The sequence below is a fragment of the Phallusia mammillata genome, chromosome 5 (assembly GCF_965637545.1).
Source record: "Phallusia mammillata chromosome 5, kaPhaMamm4.hap1.1, whole genome shotgun sequence".
Lineage (NCBI taxonomy): Eukaryota > Metazoa > Chordata > Ascidiacea > Phlebobranchia > Ascidiidae > Phallusia > Phallusia mammillata.
In genome coordinates this window covers 4,567,793-4,590,004 of record NC_137256.1, presented here as the reverse complement: position 1 = coordinate 4,590,004, position 22,212 = coordinate 4,567,793, and the positions used below count along the sequence as shown (strand labels likewise).

General features: G+C 41.9%; 1 protein-coding gene across 6 annotated transcripts in view; it reads right to left on the bottom strand.

The window, feature by feature from the left end:
- Positions 1–2,443: 2,443 nt before the first annotated feature.
- Positions 2,444–22,212, bottom strand: part of LOC145228110 (laminin subunit alpha-1-like) — a 36,788-nt gene continuing 17,019 nt past the window's right edge. For 2 of the 6 annotated variants that reach the window (XM_080093101.1, XM_080093098.1), the window contains exons 7-65: positions 19,014–19,103; positions 18,780–18,891; positions 18,536–18,683; positions 18,196–18,411; positions 18,020–18,122; positions 17,824–17,957; positions 17,585–17,754; positions 17,366–17,472; positions 17,027–17,256; positions 16,795–16,926; positions 16,650–16,725; positions 16,483–16,577; positions 16,296–16,418; positions 15,785–15,942; positions 15,568–15,713; positions 15,300–15,480; positions 15,078–15,214; positions 14,876–14,985; positions 14,679–14,808; positions 14,466–14,612; positions 13,647–13,820; positions 13,396–13,584; positions 13,208–13,329; positions 12,906–13,038; positions 12,728–12,841; positions 12,459–12,667; positions 12,132–12,325; positions 11,918–12,060; positions 11,507–11,572; positions 11,062–11,172; positions 10,875–10,986; positions 10,649–10,802; positions 10,358–10,580; positions 10,179–10,295; positions 9,960–10,117; positions 9,656–9,888; positions 9,469–9,585; positions 9,226–9,396; positions 8,842–8,996; positions 8,508–8,651; positions 8,292–8,446; positions 8,074–8,227; positions 7,876–8,006; positions 7,633–7,804; positions 7,413–7,557; positions 7,198–7,330; positions 7,050–7,073; positions 6,427–6,562; positions 6,162–6,341; positions 5,943–6,088; positions 5,687–5,869; positions 5,330–5,510; positions 5,091–5,215; positions 4,836–5,025; positions 4,523–4,678; positions 4,293–4,446; positions 4,065–4,192; positions 3,726–3,966; positions 2,444–3,608 (exon numbers count right to left, since the gene is read on the bottom strand). In XM_080093101.1, the coding sequence (XP_079949227.1) occupies positions 3,406–3,608; positions 3,726–3,966; positions 4,065–4,192; positions 4,293–4,446; positions 4,523–4,678; positions 4,836–5,025; positions 5,091–5,215; positions 5,330–5,510; positions 5,687–5,869; positions 5,943–6,088; positions 6,162–6,341; positions 6,427–6,562; positions 7,050–7,073; positions 7,198–7,330; positions 7,413–7,557; positions 7,633–7,804; positions 7,876–8,006; positions 8,074–8,227; positions 8,292–8,446; positions 8,508–8,651; positions 8,842–8,996; positions 9,226–9,396; positions 9,469–9,585; positions 9,656–9,888; positions 9,960–10,117; positions 10,179–10,295; positions 10,358–10,580; positions 10,649–10,802; positions 10,875–10,986; positions 11,062–11,172; positions 11,507–11,572; positions 11,918–12,060; positions 12,132–12,325; positions 12,459–12,667; positions 12,728–12,841; positions 12,906–13,038; positions 13,208–13,329; positions 13,396–13,584; positions 13,647–13,820; positions 14,466–14,612; positions 14,679–14,808; positions 14,876–14,985; positions 15,078–15,214; positions 15,300–15,480; positions 15,568–15,713; positions 15,785–15,942; positions 16,296–16,418; positions 16,483–16,577; positions 16,650–16,725; positions 16,795–16,926; positions 17,027–17,256; positions 17,366–17,472; positions 17,585–17,754; positions 17,824–17,957; positions 18,020–18,122; positions 18,196–18,411; positions 18,536–18,683; positions 18,780–18,891; positions 19,014–19,103 (8,721 nt within the window). In that variant the 3' untranslated portion in view covers positions 2,444–3,405. Of the gene's footprint in view, positions 3,609–3,725; positions 3,967–4,064; positions 4,193–4,292; positions 4,447–4,522; positions 4,679–4,835; positions 5,026–5,090; positions 5,216–5,329; positions 5,511–5,686; positions 5,870–5,942; positions 6,089–6,161; positions 6,342–6,426; positions 6,563–7,049; positions 7,074–7,197; positions 7,331–7,412; positions 7,558–7,632; positions 7,805–7,875; positions 8,007–8,073; positions 8,228–8,291; positions 8,447–8,507; positions 8,652–8,841; positions 8,997–9,225; positions 9,397–9,468; positions 9,586–9,655; positions 9,889–9,959; positions 10,118–10,178; positions 10,296–10,357; positions 10,581–10,648; positions 10,803–10,874; positions 10,987–11,061; positions 11,173–11,506; positions 11,573–11,917; positions 12,061–12,131; positions 12,326–12,458; positions 12,668–12,727; positions 12,842–12,905; positions 13,039–13,207; positions 13,330–13,395; positions 13,585–13,646; positions 13,821–14,465; positions 14,613–14,678; positions 14,809–14,875; positions 14,986–15,077; positions 15,215–15,299; positions 15,481–15,567; positions 15,714–15,784; positions 15,943–16,295; positions 16,419–16,482; positions 16,578–16,649; positions 16,726–16,794; positions 16,927–17,026; positions 17,257–17,365; positions 17,473–17,584; positions 17,755–17,823; positions 17,958–18,019; positions 18,123–18,195; positions 18,412–18,535; positions 18,684–18,779; positions 18,892–19,013; positions 19,104–20,643; positions 21,130–22,212 lie in introns of those variants that run through there. The other 4 variants (XM_080093102.1, XM_080093099.1, XM_080093100.1 and 1 more) reach the window with 4 other exon arrangements.

Here is a 22,212-nt window from a genome sequence, read left to right as displayed (position 1 = left end):
GTAGTTTCTTGTGTTGGTGATTGAGTTGTCATGTCTGTAGTTTCGTCTATTCCAGTTGTTGAAACATGTTCTGTTGTTTCTTGTGTTACAAATGCCGTCGTCATTTCTGTAGTTTCGTCGATTCCAGTTGTTGAAACCACTTCTGTAGTTTCTTGTGTTGCATATTCAGTCGTCATATCTGTAGTTTCGTCGATTCCAGTTGTTGAAACCTGTTCTGTAGTTTCTTGTGTTGGAGATTGAGTTGTCATATCTGTAGTTTCGTCGATTCCATTTGTTGAAACCTGTTCTGTAGTTTCTTGTGTTGGAGCTTGAGTTGTCATGTCTGTAGTTTCGTCGATTCCAGTGGTTGAAACCTGTTCTGTAGTTTCTTGTGTTGTAGCTTGAGTTGTCATATCTGTAGTTTCGTCGATTCCAGTTGTTAAAACCTGTTCTGTAGTTTCTTGTGTTGGAGCTTGAGTTGTCATATCTGTAGTTTCGTCGATTCCAGTAATTGAAACCTGTTCTGTAGTTTCTTGTGTTTGAGCTTGAGTTGTCATATCTGTAGTTTCGTCGATTCCAGTTGTTGAAACCTGTTCTGTAGTTTCTTGTGTTACAGATGCAGTCGTCATATCTGTAGTTTCGTCGATTCCAGTTGTTGAAACCTGTTCTGTAGTTTCTTGTGTTACAGATTCGGTCGTCATATCTGTAGTTTCGTCGATTCCAGTTGTTGAAACCTGTTCTGTTGTTTCTTGTGTTGGAGCTGGAGTTTTCATATCCGTAGTTTCGTCGATTTCAGTTGTTGAAACCAGTTCTGTTGTTTCTTGTGTTACAGATTCAGTCGTCATATCTGTAGTTTCGTCGATTCCAGTTGTTGAAACCACTTCTGTAGTTTCTTGTGTTACAGATTCAGCCGTGATATCTGTAGTTTCGTCGATTCCAGTTGTCGAAACATGTTCTGTAGTTTCTTGTGTTGGACCTCGAGTTGTCATGTCCGTAGTTTCGGCGATTGAAGTTATTGAAACTTGTTCTGGGATGTTTGGTGTCGTTTGTGCAATTCCTTCAACGATTGTGGACATAATAAATGCCAGTATTGCTATTCTTTTTCCTTTGTTATTTAGCATTTTTCTGACTTAGGCTAATTCCAACACACTTTCTTCCGATTGATTCTGGTAAAGACAAACAAATTATCGTCTCTACGATACTGATTTTGGTTGTCTAAACCAGTGATCTCCAACTTTTTTGAAATTCGACCCCAATTAAAAAAAATCAAATCGGCATTTACCTACGACCTCTTTTTTTGTTGCGAAGAAAAATATTTCAAGTAATGCTGAAACTAAATAACACGAGTAATCTTGAATGTCCTTTTCAGAATTATAGTAAAACATGGCGACACAAAAACATTCCAAAATCATTGTTTTTGAAAAATTTCACTTAAAACCTCGCCAATAAATTGGATTTGGTGATATCCATGGACCCCAGAAAAAGTTAAGGCGACCCGGCTTCGCTACTTACAGATTGGACACCACTGGTTTTGGTTATTAACGCCTGTACGCCTTGGGCGCTTGTGAATGTAGCCAGATACACCTACGGAAAAAAATATTTTGCACAATGTAGTCCTTCGTATTTGTTACCAATTTTTTTCATGTTCAAATCAATCTTGTGTTCTGAACTTTTTAATACAGTATCTGACCTTTTTACTTTTTCTCGCGGTATTGTAGTGTTTTCTCTTTTTTATGCTTGAAACGGTTATTTACAACAATACTCTTCGTAAAACTAAATAGTTTGATTGTAATACACCACATCCGTTCTCGCTCATATTCACTAAATTGATATTTTTGATAACTTGCAATAGCTATAGACATTGTTACTGTACCTTATTTTTTGACTGGGGCTAAGCAGAGTAAAAATTTAAAGTATCGTTTTGTATTATATAGGCTGCTTTTTGTTATGGGTTACTTTTCAGAAATTTCCTAGTGAAAACATTGCCATTAAATGAGAGCAGTGACAATTTCTACAAACTCTATCTGCTTTAAAAACGATTCATTAAATAATACACTATCAAGTTGTCAAACACAGAAGTGCGATCGTGTTAAACACAGAAGTGCGATCGTCAAAAAATATCTTACCCGGTTTTCTAGCTGTACTTTCTATGCCTGAAGAATTTATTGCAGTTAAAACAAGCAACCAAAACTGTCTGCCGTAGCTTATATAGGCTAGGCTAGCCCTTTTTCGCTTTGTTAACATTACTTTTTAGCGCTTTCTTTATTACCTGTACGGGCTTGTCCACTGACGCAAGGCGTTAACACACATAGGGTACTTAAAATGGCATAGGCAACGGGTGTTTCTGAAACTAATATTTGTTTGAAACAACAGCGCAAGTAAATGTGTGGTGGATAGGAGCTTGAACGGTTTTGTTGGTTGTTCATTCGACACAATTAACTTGCTGGTCTAGTACCAGTTCTCGCACAATTATTTTTCTGTATTGAATTTCATCTGCGCGCGAAATCGTTCACAGTGAGATGATTATGACAAAATAAGTGATATGACAAGATGAGCAGTGTCGCGTGCTATTCTCACGAGGCGGTGCAGAAAACTGTGTAGGATAAATATTCGTCTCTCACCGCCACGGGAATAGGAAACAAAAAGAGCGCTGAGTACAAAAAACAACAACGACGAAGTTGTAAAGTAGGGGCACACGTATACTGGCACTCAATTGTGGTAAAAAAGTAAGAAAATATGCTGACGAAACTTCATTTTTTAATGCGGGCAATTCCGCTAATCGATCGTGGATGCTTGTTTGCAACGTTGTCTGTGCGACCACTGTGTTTGCACTGATGTTTAATGAGAACGGCGGGCGTAATATCTTCGGAGCATGTCGGTGATAGGTGGCGAACTATACTTTGTAATCTTGTATCGCACTGTTTGCTTTCATCGTCACGGGTCAACTCGAAGTCACGTGTTAATAAGTGATTGTTCATCGACGCACAAGTACGTATGGCACCGGAGTTTGCAATGAGCCGCCGGCAAATAATGCTTAATGCGAATTTAAACCTTACGTAATACTATAGCGCGTTGAGTAACAGTACACAAGCTTAACAAACGACGCATCACAGGCACGTGCTGCGTACACCTATTTGCAGTAACGACACTCGGGAAAAGGGAAGTTAAAAAAGAAGTAAAAATACAACAATTTGGAAGGGATTAGTAACATGTATATTTCTCCTCGTTTCCGTGGGTCGTGGTGGGTTACGCGGGGTTCCTCGAACACGGCCCCCCAAAATTGTTGAGACGTGAAAATACACAGTGTTTTGCAGATGTCGAAAGATTTCGGCCATATATGCTGCTTCACTACAGTATGCTGATTAAATGGGACCCGGTGCACCCTTATAGGGATAATATTTTTCAGTTTTTTAGCTGTTTATGTCGTCATCTACTTATAGTTTTAGTCTTTTTCTTGCTGCGCCGAACTTTTTTCTTCTTTGTTTTTTGCTTTGGACACGAGTTGGGATAAACATCCTCTCGTTTCATAATATCGTCAAAGCGGACTTCTGTAGTTTTCAACACCATGTCCTTGATGCAGCCACGAAATTTCTGATCTGTTTGTAGAAGGCTGGGTTCGTGTTCATCATCTAAAGACATCAACATTTTTAGTTTTATTTGCATGTTACTAACTTCTTTGGGGTTGTTTCGGTTTCGGTCAAATGTTCGTGAATATTTGGAACTACTCAAATATAATTGTCATGTACCTGGTAATCCGCCAATGTAGAGATTGTTTGTTGTGTCAGCCGCGGCAAAGGCCCCCATGAAGGTGGTAGTGTTGCGACCTGGACGCCCGTCAACATTTAACCTGAGCGTGTTCTTAACTTTCTCAGCAGTGATGGTGTGCCATTTTCCATCGCACAGCGTAAACTTTCCCCTATTCCTTCCCGTGTCAGGTGTATAATATGCTTCCAATGGGCCATCTCCGTTGTTAACACGAAAGTAGATCTGCGAATGAAGAAATAAGTAATTGAGTCTAGTTTATGACAGATTTATACAATTATTTTTTTGCAAGCAGATAAAAAATATGGCTTATGGCTACTTACAGTTCCGTTCACCATTTCGAGCGCCAAGCCATCTTTTCCATTATACACGCTAAGAAAGACTGCGTTCGAGGCCTGTGTTCGAAACTGCATTCGTATTCCCATAACAGTTCCAACTCGATATCGGTGGTCTGCAATAACAGTTTACCAGTTTTAATTCATGAAAAATAACTGTGCACGTACGCGTTACTACAAATGGTATCGTGCGATTAGGTTATGCCTGCAACTTACGAAATATGGCATAGCCATTGCCATGAAAATAGGCACCACTTTCGGCCGCGGTGGTGCATGGTTCCACTGCAACCCGTTTTGCGGCGGTGAAATTCAGAGATATCTTCCTGTTCAAGGTCAGATCTCTTACGCACGCGTCCATGCTGTTAGTTAGCTGCGTTAAAGCGAACGGAATTAGTTGTCAGGTCAGAGCAGGGCTCATTAGCGGGTACATAGTTACAAAAAAGCACCTTTCCGAAACGTTTGTGTTCGTACTCTTCCGATACTCCGCCTACAAACAAGGTTCTGTTCACATTCATTAATGAGGCACGCTTCTTGGATTTGAACTTTGTCTTTTTACCATCCACTGATATAAGACCCTTTCTTCTTGTTCGCTTAATGCGTATCTGTCAATAACAAACAGCCGTGAGAAAGTTTCGCGGGATACGTAATGTTTGTTCGCTCAGGCGCGAGCAGTATTTACCAATTTAATCTAGCTATGATATCACATATTTGAAATTTTTTCGAGCAACTATTCTGGCTATTAATATTCCCACTTCTCACCCTGTGCCATTTGCCATTGTTAATTTTCTTTTTGCCAACGCCCTCTACCGCACCTCCACCATTATCAAATTGGAAAATTGGCAGCCCGTCCTTCACTATCAACGAGAAATAGTCCACAGCGTTTGTGGATCGCGCATACAACAGTAAGCCGTCCGGTGCGTACGTTCTCACCCGAAGATCGAAGGTAAATCTGAATATAATATCAGCATTAGAACTGCAAAATTTTTGGTAAAGAACGATGTAAACTATTCTTACTTTTTCGAAATTTTCTTTGTCAGTAAAATCTCAACACGACTGTGGTTGTGTAAACCGAAGTGAACTGCTTCACCTTGGTCATAAAATGAGGCGTTTTTGACTGCTTTGCAATATGGATCCGTGATCTGAAACCAAACAACACAGACCGTTTAAGATCTATATTTTACTGCTTTAAAGAAAAGTACACACCAGGCATATTTGAACATTTTCTTTGAAAAAACAACAACACAGGAACTAACCGGCGGTGGCCTGGGTGGTGGGATTGCCATAGCGTTTGGACGATGCTTAAGAGGTGTCGGTATAACGTTCACCACCCTAGTTGTTAATGGTGATGCAGATGTAAGAACAACCGGCTGAAACTCTGAGCATGTCCCAAACAGAGCGTTCTTCGCTTCGACGGTGTTTAGGAAGTTTACCAGGCTACATTTAAAAAAACGTTTTGTTTTAAAAGTTTCTTTCAGGGTAAGCACTTACATACTATCGCGAATTCCGGTACATTTTGTTCAACTGACCAAAAACATATTATAAACCGGGATTTTTTTCTTATACATGCCTATACAACAGTGCGCGCGGTTAAGCAAAAAATAGAAACGTACTTTTCACTCATAACATATCGCACACAGCCATTGATGGAGCGTTTGGTAGGAGCAACATGAAAAATATCCGCGTTGTCAGGTATTCCACCAATGAAAAGCTGTCGCACTTTCAGCGGTACATTTCCGACTGCGGGTAAAACGCCAGAATCTTGATCGAGATTCTCATTGATATGAAGTGTTACTCTGTGAACGAACGGTCCAATGTTCAAATTTTATCGTCATTGTTTAAACTCGTTGAGATTTGGTTGCTACGAACCTTGTGCCGTTACGTGACAAAGTGACGAGATGTGGCTGTCCATTGTCGTAGATGCTGTACATAGATGTTAAATTGAGACTTCCATGGTGTTGCGTTCGAATTCGAACATGAACCCGCCCGTTAAGCAAATACATGGAGTAGAAAGCCTGTTATAGAGTACACATTGCATAAATATGGTCGCTTGATATTAGCTACGCAAACGTTAAACAGTGTACTAACGTCATTTGTCTGGCGTCTTCTTCGCCGCCGCTTTGTTCTTGGTTTTACTGCTGAACCCACCATGAGAATAGCATTTGGTTCGTGGGTGTTAAATGTCATCGACAGAGACCTATCCTTTGTCAAATTTATTGGCTCCAGTTCGACGAAGCCATTGTTTCCAATGCTGATGTCACTTGTAATCTTTATGATAAAGTAAACCAATTTTTGTGAATGATGTCGGAATTGGCAATTATCAAAATATGTAAGAGCGTTTAAAATTTTGTACCTCAGCAGGACATGTAGATTGGACGCGTGAGTCTCGGACAACCCCGCCTGTTCCTGAACGCTTTAACGAAATTAAATTTTCTCCCAAGTAGAATTCCTTGAGGCACCCAACAAACGAAACGTTCGTCACTCCTTCCCTGTTAAGCACGAGAAAAAGTTAAGATAAATAATAAAATTTTGGAACTAAGACATCAACTTTAAATTGTTCTCAGTTTAATTCGATTTTGACTCTGACATCAATTGCGCAAACAAGAATCTTATTACTGCGTTGACAGTTTCATAAAAGTGCTATTTTCGGATTAATTTATTGTTAGTTGTGTGCTGGCAGATGAGTGATTTTGGTGAACACCAAGTGAAATAATGTTTGATGATATTTTGGGGTTTGATCGATTAGTACCACAGCATGTATAAACACTCGCGTCAGTAAATGCGTTCTAACATATCCACACACTGTATGTAAAAAAAACTCCGCTGTAGGTAGGAAAATCCAAACCAAACCATCTATTTCTAAAAGCCACGTTAGTAGTACACAAAAACTCTAAACAACAGGCAACACACTTTAATAGTCGTACAAGTAAAATATAACATGCCAATAGCTATCATTAATTTCGCACACCTAGTTACCTCAAACTGGTGCCATAATAACGCCTGAGAAAAGAACTCTTTAATAAATAAACTATTTGTTGACACACATCTACATATAGAACTACACGATTAAAGTGATATCTCCTAATGTGTTGGGAAGTTAATATCATGTTTTCAAGTAACTTACTTTAGCATTCTCTCCATCGGGGCTCCACCCACACATAGGTAGTCGTTTTTAGTTAAATTCAATAAACCGTCGGTGTTTGGTATCGCCATTCTTTTGTTTTCAACATTGCCGCCGCGATTGGTTGATAACAAAGCTGCAAAACAACCCATTTTAATGTTAAAACAATGTACTGAACTAAGAAGTATCAAGTAAGCAGTGATTTTAGTCATACCAACCTTCGTGACGGATCCTTTGAACAGTCACCTTTACCCACTTTCCGTTATTGTAACGTTTGGTTGTTGTCACATTATAAACTCCGGTGCCAAGGTTGATTTTTAACACTACATAACCATCGTTTAGTTCCAAAGCAATAAAGTCCGGCTGTTTTGAGAACAGACTTGTTACATTGTGATATTGGTACCAAAAACACGGTATTGTAGCAAGTATGGCCCTTACTAGGTCTTTGGAGGAAGCATATGCGATTAATCCATTCGAACTGAAAGTTTGAAACATCACATTAAATCGATTGTTATCTTGGCGGTGCTGGGCCGGTAGAGGAAGTACGGAATAACTCATTCCGGTGTATCTGTAAGTGTTTGTCTGCTGTCGCTGCGGCTCGATAACAGGACTAAATAGGAAAAAGAAACCATAGCTTTATTTAAATTCTACATGTCAGTACAAAGCAGAAAGGTTGCTTACGATTCTGGACAGCCTGTACAGTCTTCCTCATTTTCAATCTGCTCGAAATTCCATAGACCAACTGATTTTCCCTGCAGCATAGCTTTGCCCATACAACCAGTAAAGCTTCGAACTCGAACATTGCTGTGTACCTGACAAACGATAATTGATAAAAGCACGCCTTAGCAATATGCCACCGAGGTAAATCTATATCCTTACTTTAGTGTTGTTGGATATCCCTCCAACAAAAAGTAAATCTTGCATACCAACGTCAAGGCCGGAAAATGATCCAGGAGATGAGGCTGTAACGCTCTGCACGGTTCCCGACTTATTAGCCACTTGATATACTGTCAGATTCGTCAACTGGTTTTGCCTGAGAAAACAAAGCAACTCTTAAATCCAATCAACAAACTCAACTGAACACAATTTGTATTTACCTAAAAACCTCAATGCGATACCAGTCTTTCTCCTGGGCTACACTTGAAACCACGCTCTTCACAAGCACGGGGTTCTCAACATATCCAGCTCCACCACCCAGATCCCAAGTGACGGACACTTTACCGTTGACCATTTGCACGACCAGATAGTCTTGCTACAGGTTGAAAATGAAGTTAGCACTTTAAACAGAATGGGGTAACAGTTTTGTTTCTTACCATCTGTCTAGCCAAGTATAGAAGGCTGTTATTTGGGGCTGAAGTATCAACATTTAGGACTATCTCTGTGGTGGTGCTGGGTGAAACTTGTGGCTTGTATTGCATTGCACATTTACCAGTTGAATGGACTGAAACTTGATGAATCTAAAAGCAACATTATCTACTGTTTGATTGCTGCGTTAAAGTAGAGCTTTAATATATTGGACAAAAGTCGAAACCAATTGGACCAAAAACATTTGCTATTTTTGCCTAATTTTTATCATTAACTTAAAGTGCATTGTTGACTTAATTAATCAAGCTTTGTAAACTATCTCATGTTGCCTATTGTGCTTACCGAAGCAGCTTTTGCTTTGGTATCCTCAATCAATTTCCGGATAAGGGTGATGTTTGACCGCATGCTATCGCTGCGGAGTTTGACTCGCTTTGCCAATGAAGATGCGCGCTCCGATGCTTCGAACCCCCGGTTGATGGATACAGGAACCGCAGCCACTGCAGAAATGGAAACATTGCTCATAAGACACTTAACAACGATCGACATGCAGCAGCAGCTACTTACGCCAGCTAGCTGTTATTCCAGTGAAAGTGCAGGGTTGCAGTGAAGAGTGAAATAGAAAAGAGAAAATGATAAGTGCAAGAAAAGAAGCAAGGTGGATAAGCGCGCAAAGCAGCGAACATAAATGAGGAAATAAGGGCTAGGTTAGACAAGTCTGCGACTTACTATTGCTTGTAGTCTCGTTTATTACAAATGAGCGTTGTGAAACATCCATTTCAGTTTTCTGCAATTGCCTTAAAGTGTTGTCCGACTGATATAGGCTCTTTTTAAGACCAATAAGTTTTTTTGTGGCTTGGTTAACAGCATTTCTAACTCGTTTCAATGTTGTCTTCGATTCTAAACAAAGCATCAAGTTGTTAACGACCGCATGTAGGCGTTAAATTTCTTGGTTAATATGTACAGTCATACGTTTTCGAGTGTCTTTGAGTCTGGTTTGAATTCGTTCGTGTTGTTTAGCAAGATCTGCGACCGATTGGTTTTCATATCTCAAAGCCTCGTTCTGATTGCGAAGTAACCTCCGATCGCCTGTGTTAAAACAATCGCATTAATCTTCCATCCCGTAAAGTAAACTCGCGCCTATTGTGTTCCAGCATACCGTTAAGATTGTTTTCCATCGAGGTTACCGCATCATTAATGTCTTGGCTTCTCTGCAACGACACCTCCGATCTTTTGCCAAGGTCTGTCGTGATGGAGTTAAGCGCATCCATAGACAGAGTCACCGCGGAATCGGCTCTTTGATCGGTAAGATCAAATTTGTTTGCAATCTGTGTCCAGCGGGTAGCTGCTTCGGTTTGGTTGTACGAAAATTCGGTTATATTGCGGTGCACACTACAATAATACAACGATTAAATTATAACAACCATTTGTCTGTGGAAAAACTGGTATTAAATCACACATACCTTTTGATGTATTGGACATCCGACTGCAAGTCAGTTACGTGCCGAAGAGCGTCTTTGAAATGAGGCACTACTGCATCCACACCACCCATTAAACCATCTCTAATTTTGCGAAGTGGTGGCAATTCAGCCAACAGCCCGTTGAAAACGACGCCTAAGTTCTGCAATGCATGACCGATTAGATTTCACGACATTAACATTTTTAGTGTCATTTTTACCTACCGCCATAGCAGCGCTTGCATTTTGTATCAGAATACGAGTATCTTCGACTTGTGATTCTGAGTTGGATAGGCTCACACCAACTATGGTAGCCCTGTTGTTGACTCTTTCCATGTTGCTCTGAACAATCATGTAGTGTTAGGCATTCCTTATTGGCCCATTTTGTAATTGAAAAAACTTACCTTTGTCTGTCTCAGAGTTTGTTGGTTAAGTTGGTTCATTGTGTTCGTTACAGCGACTATCGATGTGCTGTTGCCGAGGAGATACCGAAACTCGTCAAAGGTTTCCATAACATTGGTAAGATTGTTTACTATTTCGCTTTGCTCAGTGCGAATAGAGTCTAACCTTGATAAGTATTGTGCAGTAAAGTTTGCTGCAACCATATCCAAAAAGACAGCTGAGGTCCTATGGAAATAACATGTGCTGGTAACCTAAATACAAAAAATCCTGCAGCAACTGGGAAAAAAACGTACTCCAGTTCTTCATAAGCTATTCTCCGCAAGTTGTCAAAACTCCTCTGGCGCATAGTATTAACCCAACCCTCAAGCTTGTCCTCCATTCCAATTATCTCCTCTGTGGTTCCGTTTCGCAGCTGATGCACGAATCGTGATAGTGTGCGTGAAAATCCTGTACAAAATTTCAGTGAAGTTATAGTTTTGTTTTGGTAAAACTGCCGAGTATCCGCTTAACAACTATTACCTTCTATTACGTTGGACAAAAATCGTGTAGAAGTCTTCTGGGTCTTTAGTCGTTGTTTGGTTTCACGAACATCGGATACTGTAATCTTGCCACTGTTTTTGCATTCATTGGCCTAAAAAAAATCACGTTTGAAAAGTTCTGGTACGTAAATTGAAGCGCTTAGTCTATATTAGTTGGATTAACGTACTTGTGGTTGCAGTGATGATATGTTGCGTTGTGTGGCACTGATCCTGTCAGGAACTGACACTACAACAGCCAAGCGGTTCAAGATTTCTTCTGTTTCGTTTTCAACACGTTTCTAGGAAAGGGAAAAGCATTTATAGTCGAATGCAGTTAACTGATAGGAAACGACATGCTTCGAGCATCAACCAAAACGAAATCCAAGCATGGCATAAATGCGACCGTCAGACAAAAACCCAAATTCCCAAAACAGAACATTCGTGTGAAACTTTCATTAAAAGACAAGTGTGCTGTTAATAGATTGTTAGAGGTTCACATCATTCCACTCTCTCTGGTTTGGTTTTCCAAAATCACGGCCCAGAAGGCGACTTGCATATGGAAACTTATTAGTGCGATTGGAATAACAGCAAATGGAGAAGCAGGTTGGTAGTCATCTACCGGTCTGTATATACCTTTGCCTCTAATCTTCGCAGTGTGTAGTGATTTAACTTTCTGTGCAGAAGTAGTTGAACGTACGGCTGCGTTAGGAGAAAAGGGTAAACATTCGGATGTTTTGCGAGTTCAACGTGATAATGATAACTTTTCCGTATGATGTGCCCCCGTTGATAAAAAGTGCATACAAACGGATACGGGTAATAAAATGATTGAATGAATGTGCAATCAGGATGAAAACTATTCTTCCAAACGATTTTTTGTACGGAGAAATATATGACATGGCTAGGGTGGTATAAAAACCTGGGACATAGGATGGTTCTCTAGTAGATCAAGTATATTCTGAAAGCAATATGCAGAATAGTGTTTCGTCAGAGGGCTGAACTGTTACACAAATGCAGCCCTGCATATATTTTAATGTAGTGTTGTACCTGAAGCTGTTGTGTAAGGTTGCGAGCTGCTATAAGTCGATCCCAAGGCGGTGGAAACATTGTGTGAATTTTCACTCTTGACGCCCTGTAGGTCAAAATTTCAATATCGTCGAGAAGTTTGCTGGAACAACCATCATTGCATTCTACAAAAAAACCATGGATTAGCTTGGAGGTTCTTAGAAGCAACATCAAGAATTCGGCAATGCAGTCCTACCTTGGCACCCGGAGTGGGAGATAATATGTCGTGGCATACATTGGTCACAAATTCTACCCGAGATGCCTTCATCGCATCGGCATTGCCCTGTGACCTTGTCGCAAACACCATCCAGGGAACCTGCGACGTTGCATCCGCACTTGGCACAGAAACCTCCAGGGTGGGTAGGATCCCCGTAGTAGCCATCCGAGCACCTTTACCAAACATACGGTACAATTCACACTTGTTTGGTGGTATTTAATATCAAGGTGTAACGTGTCAAGTGCCGCAAATGTATCAGCATGTTGTCATATTCGATACTGTCGATTTGATTTCAAATTTACATACCGTTCACAATGTTTTCCTTCGTATCCTGTTTTACATGCATCGCACGTATAATCGGCGATTCCGTCCGCTCCATCCGGGTGGCAATTGGGGCTGAAATTTTGGAAAGGATCTGGTCCAGGGCACGCACATTTCCTGCATTCGTTACCTGACAGGTAGTATCCCGGCGAGCACATTTCACACTGGACACCAATGAACTTGTCCTGGCAGTTCTGTTAAGTCCAAGGTTTAAATAAAAACACACGAAATTTAATGCCTAATTGTTTTCTTACCAAACAGACCCCTGTCATTATGTCGCAAGTGCTACTTCGGTTGTTGCAGTTGCAAGCTTCACACCGTCCATAGTTTGAACCCTGTTGGATTCTCATATATCCGCTGTCACAGTTCTGCAACAAGAAATTGTTCAATTGAATCGAAATCTAATGAACTAAGGTCATAAAGTTTACCAACCTGACAAGAGGAACCTGTATATCCTGGGTAGCAAAAGCATTGTTCAATACTTGTTGCAGGTGGATAATTGGAGCCTGCATCGCCACGTCCTCGTATCATGGTTTGGGCGATATCCAGAAAAACGTTGCTCAGCCTACAAAAAAGAAACACAAGTTGATCGTCCGTGTTTTTACTGTTTGTAAAGATTTTTTATGCGGGGTTCGAAGCAATGCCCAATTGTTTTTTGATGTCTGTTTGAGCGCCCTAGACCCTGCCGGCCCTGCCTCCTGTTTGTAAAAGTTGTTTTCGCATGCGATACCAACCTCGACTGCCCCATCAAGCGGCCGTATGTTGCCTTGATCAGGAAAAACTCGATGTCACTAAGGATTGTTGCAAATTCGGCTCGAGTCACACTTCTGCTGGTGTCTAGGTGTGTCCACCCAAGCTGTGATAAAGTATTGTGAATGGTACTATAAAAAGCAGTCTTCCATCCAATGTTCTACAAACCTACCTCACGCATTGAAACGACATAATCTCTGCTCTGGCCGGTTTGAGGGCTGTCCAACTGATACTGAATGGTTATTTTGCTTCCCCGACCGCCTTTTAAAACTACACTTGGCTTTACGATTTCTTCATCTTCAAACGATACTTGGGAGACATGGTATATTGTATACCTCAGTTTGCCTCCGTAGGAAAGCAACTGCGGAAAACAAAAATTTGAGTTTTTTACACCGGTTTAGCGTGTCGTTTTGCTGTACGAACCTTGTCGCCGTTAAACTGTTCCGGAAGACGCCAGTAGTATGGTTGACTGTGTATATCCCGTATCACAACATCTGCATCACGTACCTCAGCATCTCTGGTAGCGATGAGACCCTCAATTCTGTTCGCCATACCAGAGGGGTTCAAAACCTCTACTGGCGCCGAATTAAGCGCAATCTAAGCAAACGAACACGTTATCACCCCAACTTTGAACGGTGCAGAACAAAGGTGCGCAGATTAGGGACTAAAATTTTCATGCAATATTGCCAATGATCACTGTGAAATCACAGGATCTTTTGATGGAGATAATTTAAACACCAGCCAATTTTAGTAACGGCTAACGAATTGTTTCCAAATGTATTCATTCATTAGAGCACGGAAAGCGCAACAAGCTGTGTTTTAGGCGCTACTACAGCACTGAGCACAAAATAAACGCCCGCTATTAAATGAGCAATAACAACCGCTGCATTTATAGAAAAGTATAGCTGCGTGATGATCTTGTGGAAGCTGTTAGTAAAAACAGAAATGCGCAGTCGGTTTAGCTTTTAGGTTCACTATTTTCTAATTATTGCACAGTCCCGGGTTAGCTTAAATTGCATTGCGCGCGAGTTAATTTGTATGTGAGAACACACCGTATCCTCACCACAATCTCAAATGGGTCTTGTAAGACGATCTGTCGGTAAGTAAGCAGAAACATGGTCAGCATGGTGGCTTTTTTGATCGAATATTGCAAAAATCATATATCGGTAGTGTTTACGATTCATTTGAGACTGAATTATTTGTATGAGCAATAATTTCACAAATGCTTGTTGCTGATCTTACCGGAGGACCCCAGGAGTATCCCTGAGCAGCGATGCAGAGGTCTGCTGCTCCGAAACAGAAGCACTCGCTGCATCCTAGTGGGTTGCTTTCACTCAGACCGAAGTATCCTTCGCCGCATTGATCACATTGTTTTCCAACCACGTTTGCCTTAAAACATAAACAATGATATGCCATATTCTACAGTCTGTGTGCCGTACACCACACTAAGGTTACCTTGCATACACATTGACCATCGTTTTGGCAATTACACGAACCATTTCTAGACTCATCACATTCGTCTGCAGCGGTGCCTATTTTGTTGCAGTTGCACGGTCTGCAGTTGGGATAACCGTAGAATCCACGCCTAAAATAGTGACTCGTGGTTAGCTGTATAGGAAGCTACTAATATTCGATATCTGTTGACTACTTACTTGCAAGTGTTACATTGTCTGCCGTCGTATTCGGGTTTGCATGTACATTGGCCGGTTGAGTTATCGCACGTGTTTGTAAACAGAGAACCAACATCACTGCAGTTACACAGCTGCGGACAACAAAATAGGTTTAGTCATGTTACGGAATCGTCTGGGGGGCGTATAAGTCAAACTTATAAGCGTGTTGAAAATTCTGTAATACCTCGCACCCATTCACACTGTCAATCCCAAATGCGTTTTCCACACACTGGCTACATTCAGAGCCGTGTGTGTTTGTAGGACAGATGCACTCTCCTGTTTGTGTGTCGCAGTTTCCATTGGTGTGCTGGCAGTTACATTCTAGACAAGCACAAAAAATATCGGGTAAGTAACATCAATGCGATGAAAATCGTTCGAAGACGACATTACCTACATGCTAGATTACCTATGCAGCCAAGTTCGCTGAATGCAAAGTATCCACGCGCACACGAATTGCAGCGTCGTCCCTCCACACCCGAACGGCAAATGCAAGATCCGTCGGCACCGCACTGCTCTGAAAGACTCCCAGTGGCATCGCATTCACACGCCACGCACATGCGTTCCTCTGCGCTGAGGTAATGGCCGCTCTGCGGGCAAAAACAACAACACTCGTTACAGTTCTGTCGTCGCACCGTTTTAGCACCCACCGATGGCGAGGCGCGAGATCAGTTTACCTCACACGCGTCACACTTCCTCCCGTAAACACCAGGCCTGCACGAGCACTGACCCGTGACAAGATGGCACTGACGGCTCACCGACCCCACCGCGTTGCATTCACACGGTCCGCAGTTTTTTCGCTCGATCGCGTCTCCGTAGTATGCTACAGGACACATTGAACAGGTTTCATTAATGCGGTCTGTTGATGTGATGTCGGCAAAGTGATAAAGCTACCTGGTTCACAGACTTCGCAATGTTTTCCTGATGTGTGTCCTCTGCAATAAGTGCACACCCCAGTGAGTGAGTCACACGATTGGGAGTTTCCATTGCATTCGCAGAGTTGACATGATCCACCAGGTGTTGTCGGGTCGCCGAAGTAACCTTGCTCGCATCTGCAAACATTAAGGACTAAATAAATCAAACGATTTACCCTCATAAAACAAGGTAATTTTGTGCCATTGGTTCCTAAATTGTGGAGCATCGTGTATATTTAACTGCTAAAACATGTTTAACGGAGATAAAACTACGACCTTTCTTGCCACATCACGGGTTCTAATTGCTTGAAAGCGGTTTGAAGGTTAAACCACAGTTACAACTTTGTCCTTTTAGTTGAGTTTTCCTTTTCACATGAAATTAATCTTGTGTCCGACATATTTTACTTTGTATGCACGTGAAGCGACAATACTAGCCTTGAGTCTATATGCAAACACTTTCGTATAAAAGAGAAACACAAAGATATGCTCACGTTTCGCATCTCTTTCCGGCGTAACCTGTCGGGCATTTTAGGCAAACCATTTCTGATGTGGTGCGATCCAAATAGCACAGCGGACTGAAGTTGTTGCTGGCGATCGGTAGTGGACAGGAACACCTAATTAATGTAAGAAATGCTTAATACACATCAGTATTTCCTGGCACTTACAATGTTTACATACATTTGACAATCATCTCGAGTTCCTGTTGTGGAATCACCGTAGAATCCAGGTTTACATCGTTCGCAGTGCATTCCCATCGTGTTATGTTGGCAATTCTGTCAACAATATCTAATGTTTACGTGTTGTTCTGCGACTAAGAAGAAATTCACAAGTTTTGCCTCATATACCTCACAGGCACCATTTAGTGGGTTACAAGAATTTGAATGTCCGTTACACTGACAGGGTAGACACATCCTTCCGCTCCTGCAACGAACAAGCGTTTTATGGTATGTGGTAAAACTTGTGGTTTGCTTTCATTGCACATCACGTCACCTCCAGTAACCCCCTGCGCAGTTCTCACAGGAGAATCCGGTGTAGCCCGGAGGGCAACGACATTTCTCTACTGAATGTGCTGTTGCTCCTTCTCCATTTTCCGTTGCTGCTTGCATGTACACATCCCGTATTCTACGCATAAGTTATATTAAACAACAAATCAAACACACAAACGTTTAAAAGTCAAACGTTGATCAGCAACCTCGCGGCATGAACAAAAATATTTGCGCACCTGTAAACTGCCCCAGCATTTCTGCTGTAAACTGCTCTGATGTACAGGCGGGTCACGTGTTGAAGAACTGTCATGATTTCCTCTTTGCTCGCTGGTAGCAGGGAATTGGAATCAACCCAACCAGATACATCCCTATCCTTATTGGCTTCCAGTTTGATTAAAACTTCGGTTTCTTCTTGTGGATAAACCAAACTTCCCATGTAGTTGTATGTTAAGGATCTTCCGTTTCCCTGCATGGAAAAAGTACTTACTCATCACAAACAGTATTTGCCAAAAGAGCATAGTTTGTATGTACCAAAATACATAGCGAAATAAAAATGTCGTTGTTAGTTTTTTTACCTCCATTATAACGTCGGCATCCTGAATTGGCAGCGCTTGTGAACCTTGCAGAATATCATAGGACACAGTGTAGCGCAATGTTCCACCATACGATGACAGGCGCTCTCCTGAAAACAAACCCACAAATGACTTCGATACCAATTACACAACAGGGTTCAGAAAAATATCTAAGCCAAAAGCACTTTGACATTTGACCCAATAACTAATTATAACTCCTACCTAAATATTGTACGGGCGCTGCCCAGTAGTACATGGCTGTGCCTAGGTCACGTGCTGTTTGTCCGTGTTCCACGTAAGGCTCGTTGAGATCGTAATCGAACTGCGGCGTCACTCGACGTCGGTTTCGTCTGTCTCGCACTTCCCAGTTGTGGTTTGTGTGTATTGTAGACCTGGAGATTATGCACGCCAAGTGTGTGTTAAGGTTAACCGCTTCCGTCAATAATCGAATATCGGCTTACCATCTTAGATCGGCCGAGGCGCAATTCAGCGCGACGCCACTGCAGTAACACCTCTCGCAGCCGCTAGGGTTGTCGCGTTGCATGTTAAAGTATCCTGTCTTGCATTGGGAACAACCTTCACCCACAACGTTGGCCTATGTAACGAATTTTGTTGTTGATGAGAGTCAGTTTTAATTGATCATTGTGAGCCACTTACTTTGCAAGCACATTCACCAACGCAAGGATCGACATTGCGACTTCCAGCGACATTGCAAGGACAAGGATCACAGCGAGGGAATCCACGATATCCAAAAGCACACCTGCGCCACAATATCCATGTTTTATCGAGCAAACTTGGATCAGATTGCAGATGAAAGGAATATTTTCGTTTACCTGTCGCATCTGCTTCCGGCGAATCCCTCATTGCAGTAACATGAACCCGGATAAAGGTCGTTTTCACTGTCGATAAACGTAATATCTTTGACGCAAACGTACGGTCCGGTGCGCGATGGCACTCTTCGGCCGCCATACGGATCGCAATCGCAACTCACACAAGGGTTGACGTCGTCCGGCTCTGCTGCATAAGGGCGGTAAAATCCGTCGATGCACCTAAAACAGACATGATGCCATATTTTGATTTCTGGTGAACGATATTTTTAATTCACGTTGGTTATGACAAAAAACGGGTTTATATGACATTTCTGACCCGATGAACATCCTATAGAAAACTTACGTTTGACAATTAATTCCCTCTGTATTATCCTTGCATCCCACGCAAACGCCTCCGCCAAGGTATTCACCCAATTGGTTCAAACTTTCTCTTCTTTCGGCAACCCCTTCGTCGTAGAAACAATCGTCTGAGTGTCCGTGGCAGTTGCACGCTGTTAAACATGAAAATGGCATTAAATCTATGTTTCCCAACACACTCCCGTTCATAGCGGAAATCTTTGGATCCCGTTCACATGCCGTTAAAATACCTTCACACTGAAATCCATCGTTGCCCGGTCTCCACTTGTATTGTTGAAAGCCGGGAAGGCATTGTTCACAATTCGGGCCCACAGTGTTGTGTTCACAAGCACATCTGAAAATCTGTAGCCGAAATGAAAAAAACAGGTCGTTTCCGCTAAAAGGTTATGTAATCCATATCTGTCAATCATCTTGCGGTGTGCAAGCCGAAGTAAAATTTCACAAGGAAACAAGTAATAACCTACCCCTGTTCTTGAATCTGTTGGACAAGTACTGGCGTGGCCGTAACAAATGCACATTCCGCCGATACTGATGTCTTTGATCGAGTAATAATACTGTAAAAAAATTCACCATTAGAGCCAAACATGTTGAAACGAACATCGATTTGTAACGCATAATATTCACTTCAACATTAGTTACTAATTGGTTGCTACAATGAATGACTATTTTCGATTTGTTTGCGTAACCGGGACAATGTGTTGGTTGATAAACGTCACCACAAGAGGCCATTTCCTACAGACCAACGCTCGATCCGATTGGCGCACGAAAGAAAACCGAAATCCGTTTCACTTTCCCGTTTCGGATGTTGGCGTGAAACACAGAAACCACGTGATCACCGTCAACAAACGTGACCAGGTTCGCAACGCGTGCTACCAGCCCGTCCGCATATAAACACTTTCCGTGGTTAAATGCGCGTAATACGGAAAATCCGATTTCCCGCTGGCTTTATCCGATAAGACGCCACTTTTGTGCTTGTGCATAGTCAATGACTTCATCTTCTCGCCACAGTCGTTAAGTTGTCAGTAATGCTACCAGATAGCGCAAGCCTTCTGTGTATTCAACGAAGTAATCCCTACTGTCCTATAAGTGGCTCATTTTCGCATTACGTTATGTGTTAATTAGGCGCTTTTTTGCTTTCGCCCAATGCCGGATATTTCGACACATCTGCAGGCGGCTGTTCGTCTAAACACAACGCGGTTGCCGTATTAGGGCGTTACGATGTAAGTTGGGTGAGTCTGGTTTGTAGTGGCATTATCCGCTTATGACGCGCTCAACGACAGCGTTGTTCGCCAAGCACTCGGCGATTGTCCCTTACCCAGGTCAAATTTAAGCGATTTGGGACACGGCTATTAAAGTTAACTGGTTAAACCAAACAGATTGTTTAATACCGTAAGCGGAACTCTCTTTTTAGAATGAGGAAGTGGTCAAACGTTCTACAAGTGCTTTGTTTTCGGACTAACGTAGAAAATATGTTAATCGACTATTCCTCCCTGAATTAGCCAAAACCGATGCTTACACAAAGAGCGGTGATTATAGTGGCTTCGCAAGACGATCGTGGGATACGAAACGGCTGCACCCGTATCAAAAGTGGTTCGAAGCACGGCGTGGTTCGAAAGTTCGTAGAGGTCAAACACGCAGCGCACTCTGTGCCAAGCTAATAACCACCTGGTGTTGGGAAGCCACATCCATACATGCAAGTAAATCTGCCCGCGACAAGTGCTCGCAAGGCAGTTTCGCGTTGGAGCGGGGCTTTTAATTAATCACTTTTATTGCCCATTAAAGGCCTGTTAAAGGCCCGGACCACAATAGTAAGTCAAAAGCGAGTCTGTCGACGCGGCACCAACAAGTGATCGTTAACCCACTGTTTAAACTGCGTTGCCGCGCGGGCCTATTATGCCGCCGCCCGAATTAATTCTAGGCCGTTACTGGATTCCCATATCAAAAATGCCGCAAAAGCATTTGATCGACAATTGCCTTCATCCGCCCACGTAACTACCAAGCCCCATTATAACTTGCAAAAATACTTTCGTGCTTGCTTTTGCCTAGCACTACCCTCAAGCGGATTAAAATCGTAAGACAAGAAAATCCCCAAACCTGTTTGGTGTTGTTTAACTCCCTGACACCACACGGGCACAGATCGCGGGCTATCGCCAGTATTTGACCGAGAGAAATACGACCTCGACGCCGTATCAGCGTTTTGCCAAATAAACCTCTTTCGTTTCTGGCCAAACTTTTGTTATTTTCCTGGGGTAAATGTAAATCCGGAAAAAGGGTTTCGTCAGTTCTCCTCAAAACGCGTAAATGTCTGCTTGGTATGTATATTACACTTCGATTTGTATGTGTAGTTTTTGCATATTCCATCGATATTGTCTGCGATGCTTGCATCAATGTTTGCATAACGATGGCGAAAACAGACCCAATGCAACAAAGCGGTATTTGCATTGCTGCTATAGGTATTTCTCAAAAAGTTCAAAACAAATTCTTGACCCTTGCACAATATTTTTCATTGATAGACTACATGCAAAATTGCTCGTTTTTGCAGCAAATCTGAAAGCTCTTTTTTTGCAGCACAATCTAAACAAATACAGAAAAAAATGTGTTTTAGTTCGTGGCAAACTAAAAAAATCTGCTTTCTTTGAAAAGAAAAAAAAACTTATTCTACAAAATCTACAGCAGTTCGGTACTATATTAATCCTTTCACTCTACTCGTTCACAATTTTAGCTTTCTGCTTCCTGACTCTTTGGATAATGTTTTTAAACTGGTGAAACTGACAACTTCTCTTGAACCGTTACGCAAATGTCACTGTTCGAGCCGCAACGTCGCCCTTTCCCATTACACAGCCCTTCCCCTCTGAGGTAGAGCGGATTGAGATGAAAAGACATCCAAATATTCGGCCAACAACAGCCGAACGTCTGCCACTTTGCTCGTTTCTCGAGTACCAATTTTCCTGCGTCTGACTCATGAAAAAAATGCCCGAGTGATGTTGAATTGTGGACGAAATGCGATCCTCCTCACAAGACCACTTTGTGCAATACGTTGCGGCTCTAAGTAAACATCTCACAAATCCTGTTGTATGCTGGCAACAATAACGATAAATCTGGCACACAAAATTGCGGCGGTCTTTCAGTACGGACGCTTCACAGTTTGATATCGTCTCTGATATGAAGAGATTACTGGTCGTCGGCAAATGTTTATCATTGTACAATATTAAAAACTGCTGGAGATTAGGGTATTAAATTTAAAGTTAATTTATTTTTTATGTGTCAAACGAAAGTTTACGGATGAAATTAATGGTTCAGGAACCAGAAAAAAACTAAACGCCTTTTTTTCTTTCCACAATGGCGTTAAAACAAATCGTCAAATTTCGTTTTTGTAACCTTACAGCGATTTCGTTAACGTCGCAATGTGGTTACCTTTCACTGCCATTTAACCTTTTCAACTCACCCAACTGTCTCGCATCTAAGGAACAAAAAGGGGACCGCCAGATCAGTTGACGCCTTCTCGCCTTTACGCGTTTAGTCAATCAAATAGGCGTGGACACGGGACATGAGTCCATAAAACCCAATCCCAAACGTCAACAAATCAGCGTGCTCTCCTTAAACGAAATGCGCGCCTCGAATCGCGGCCAGACAAATTGTATCAAGTCACTTTCTACTCGCCGA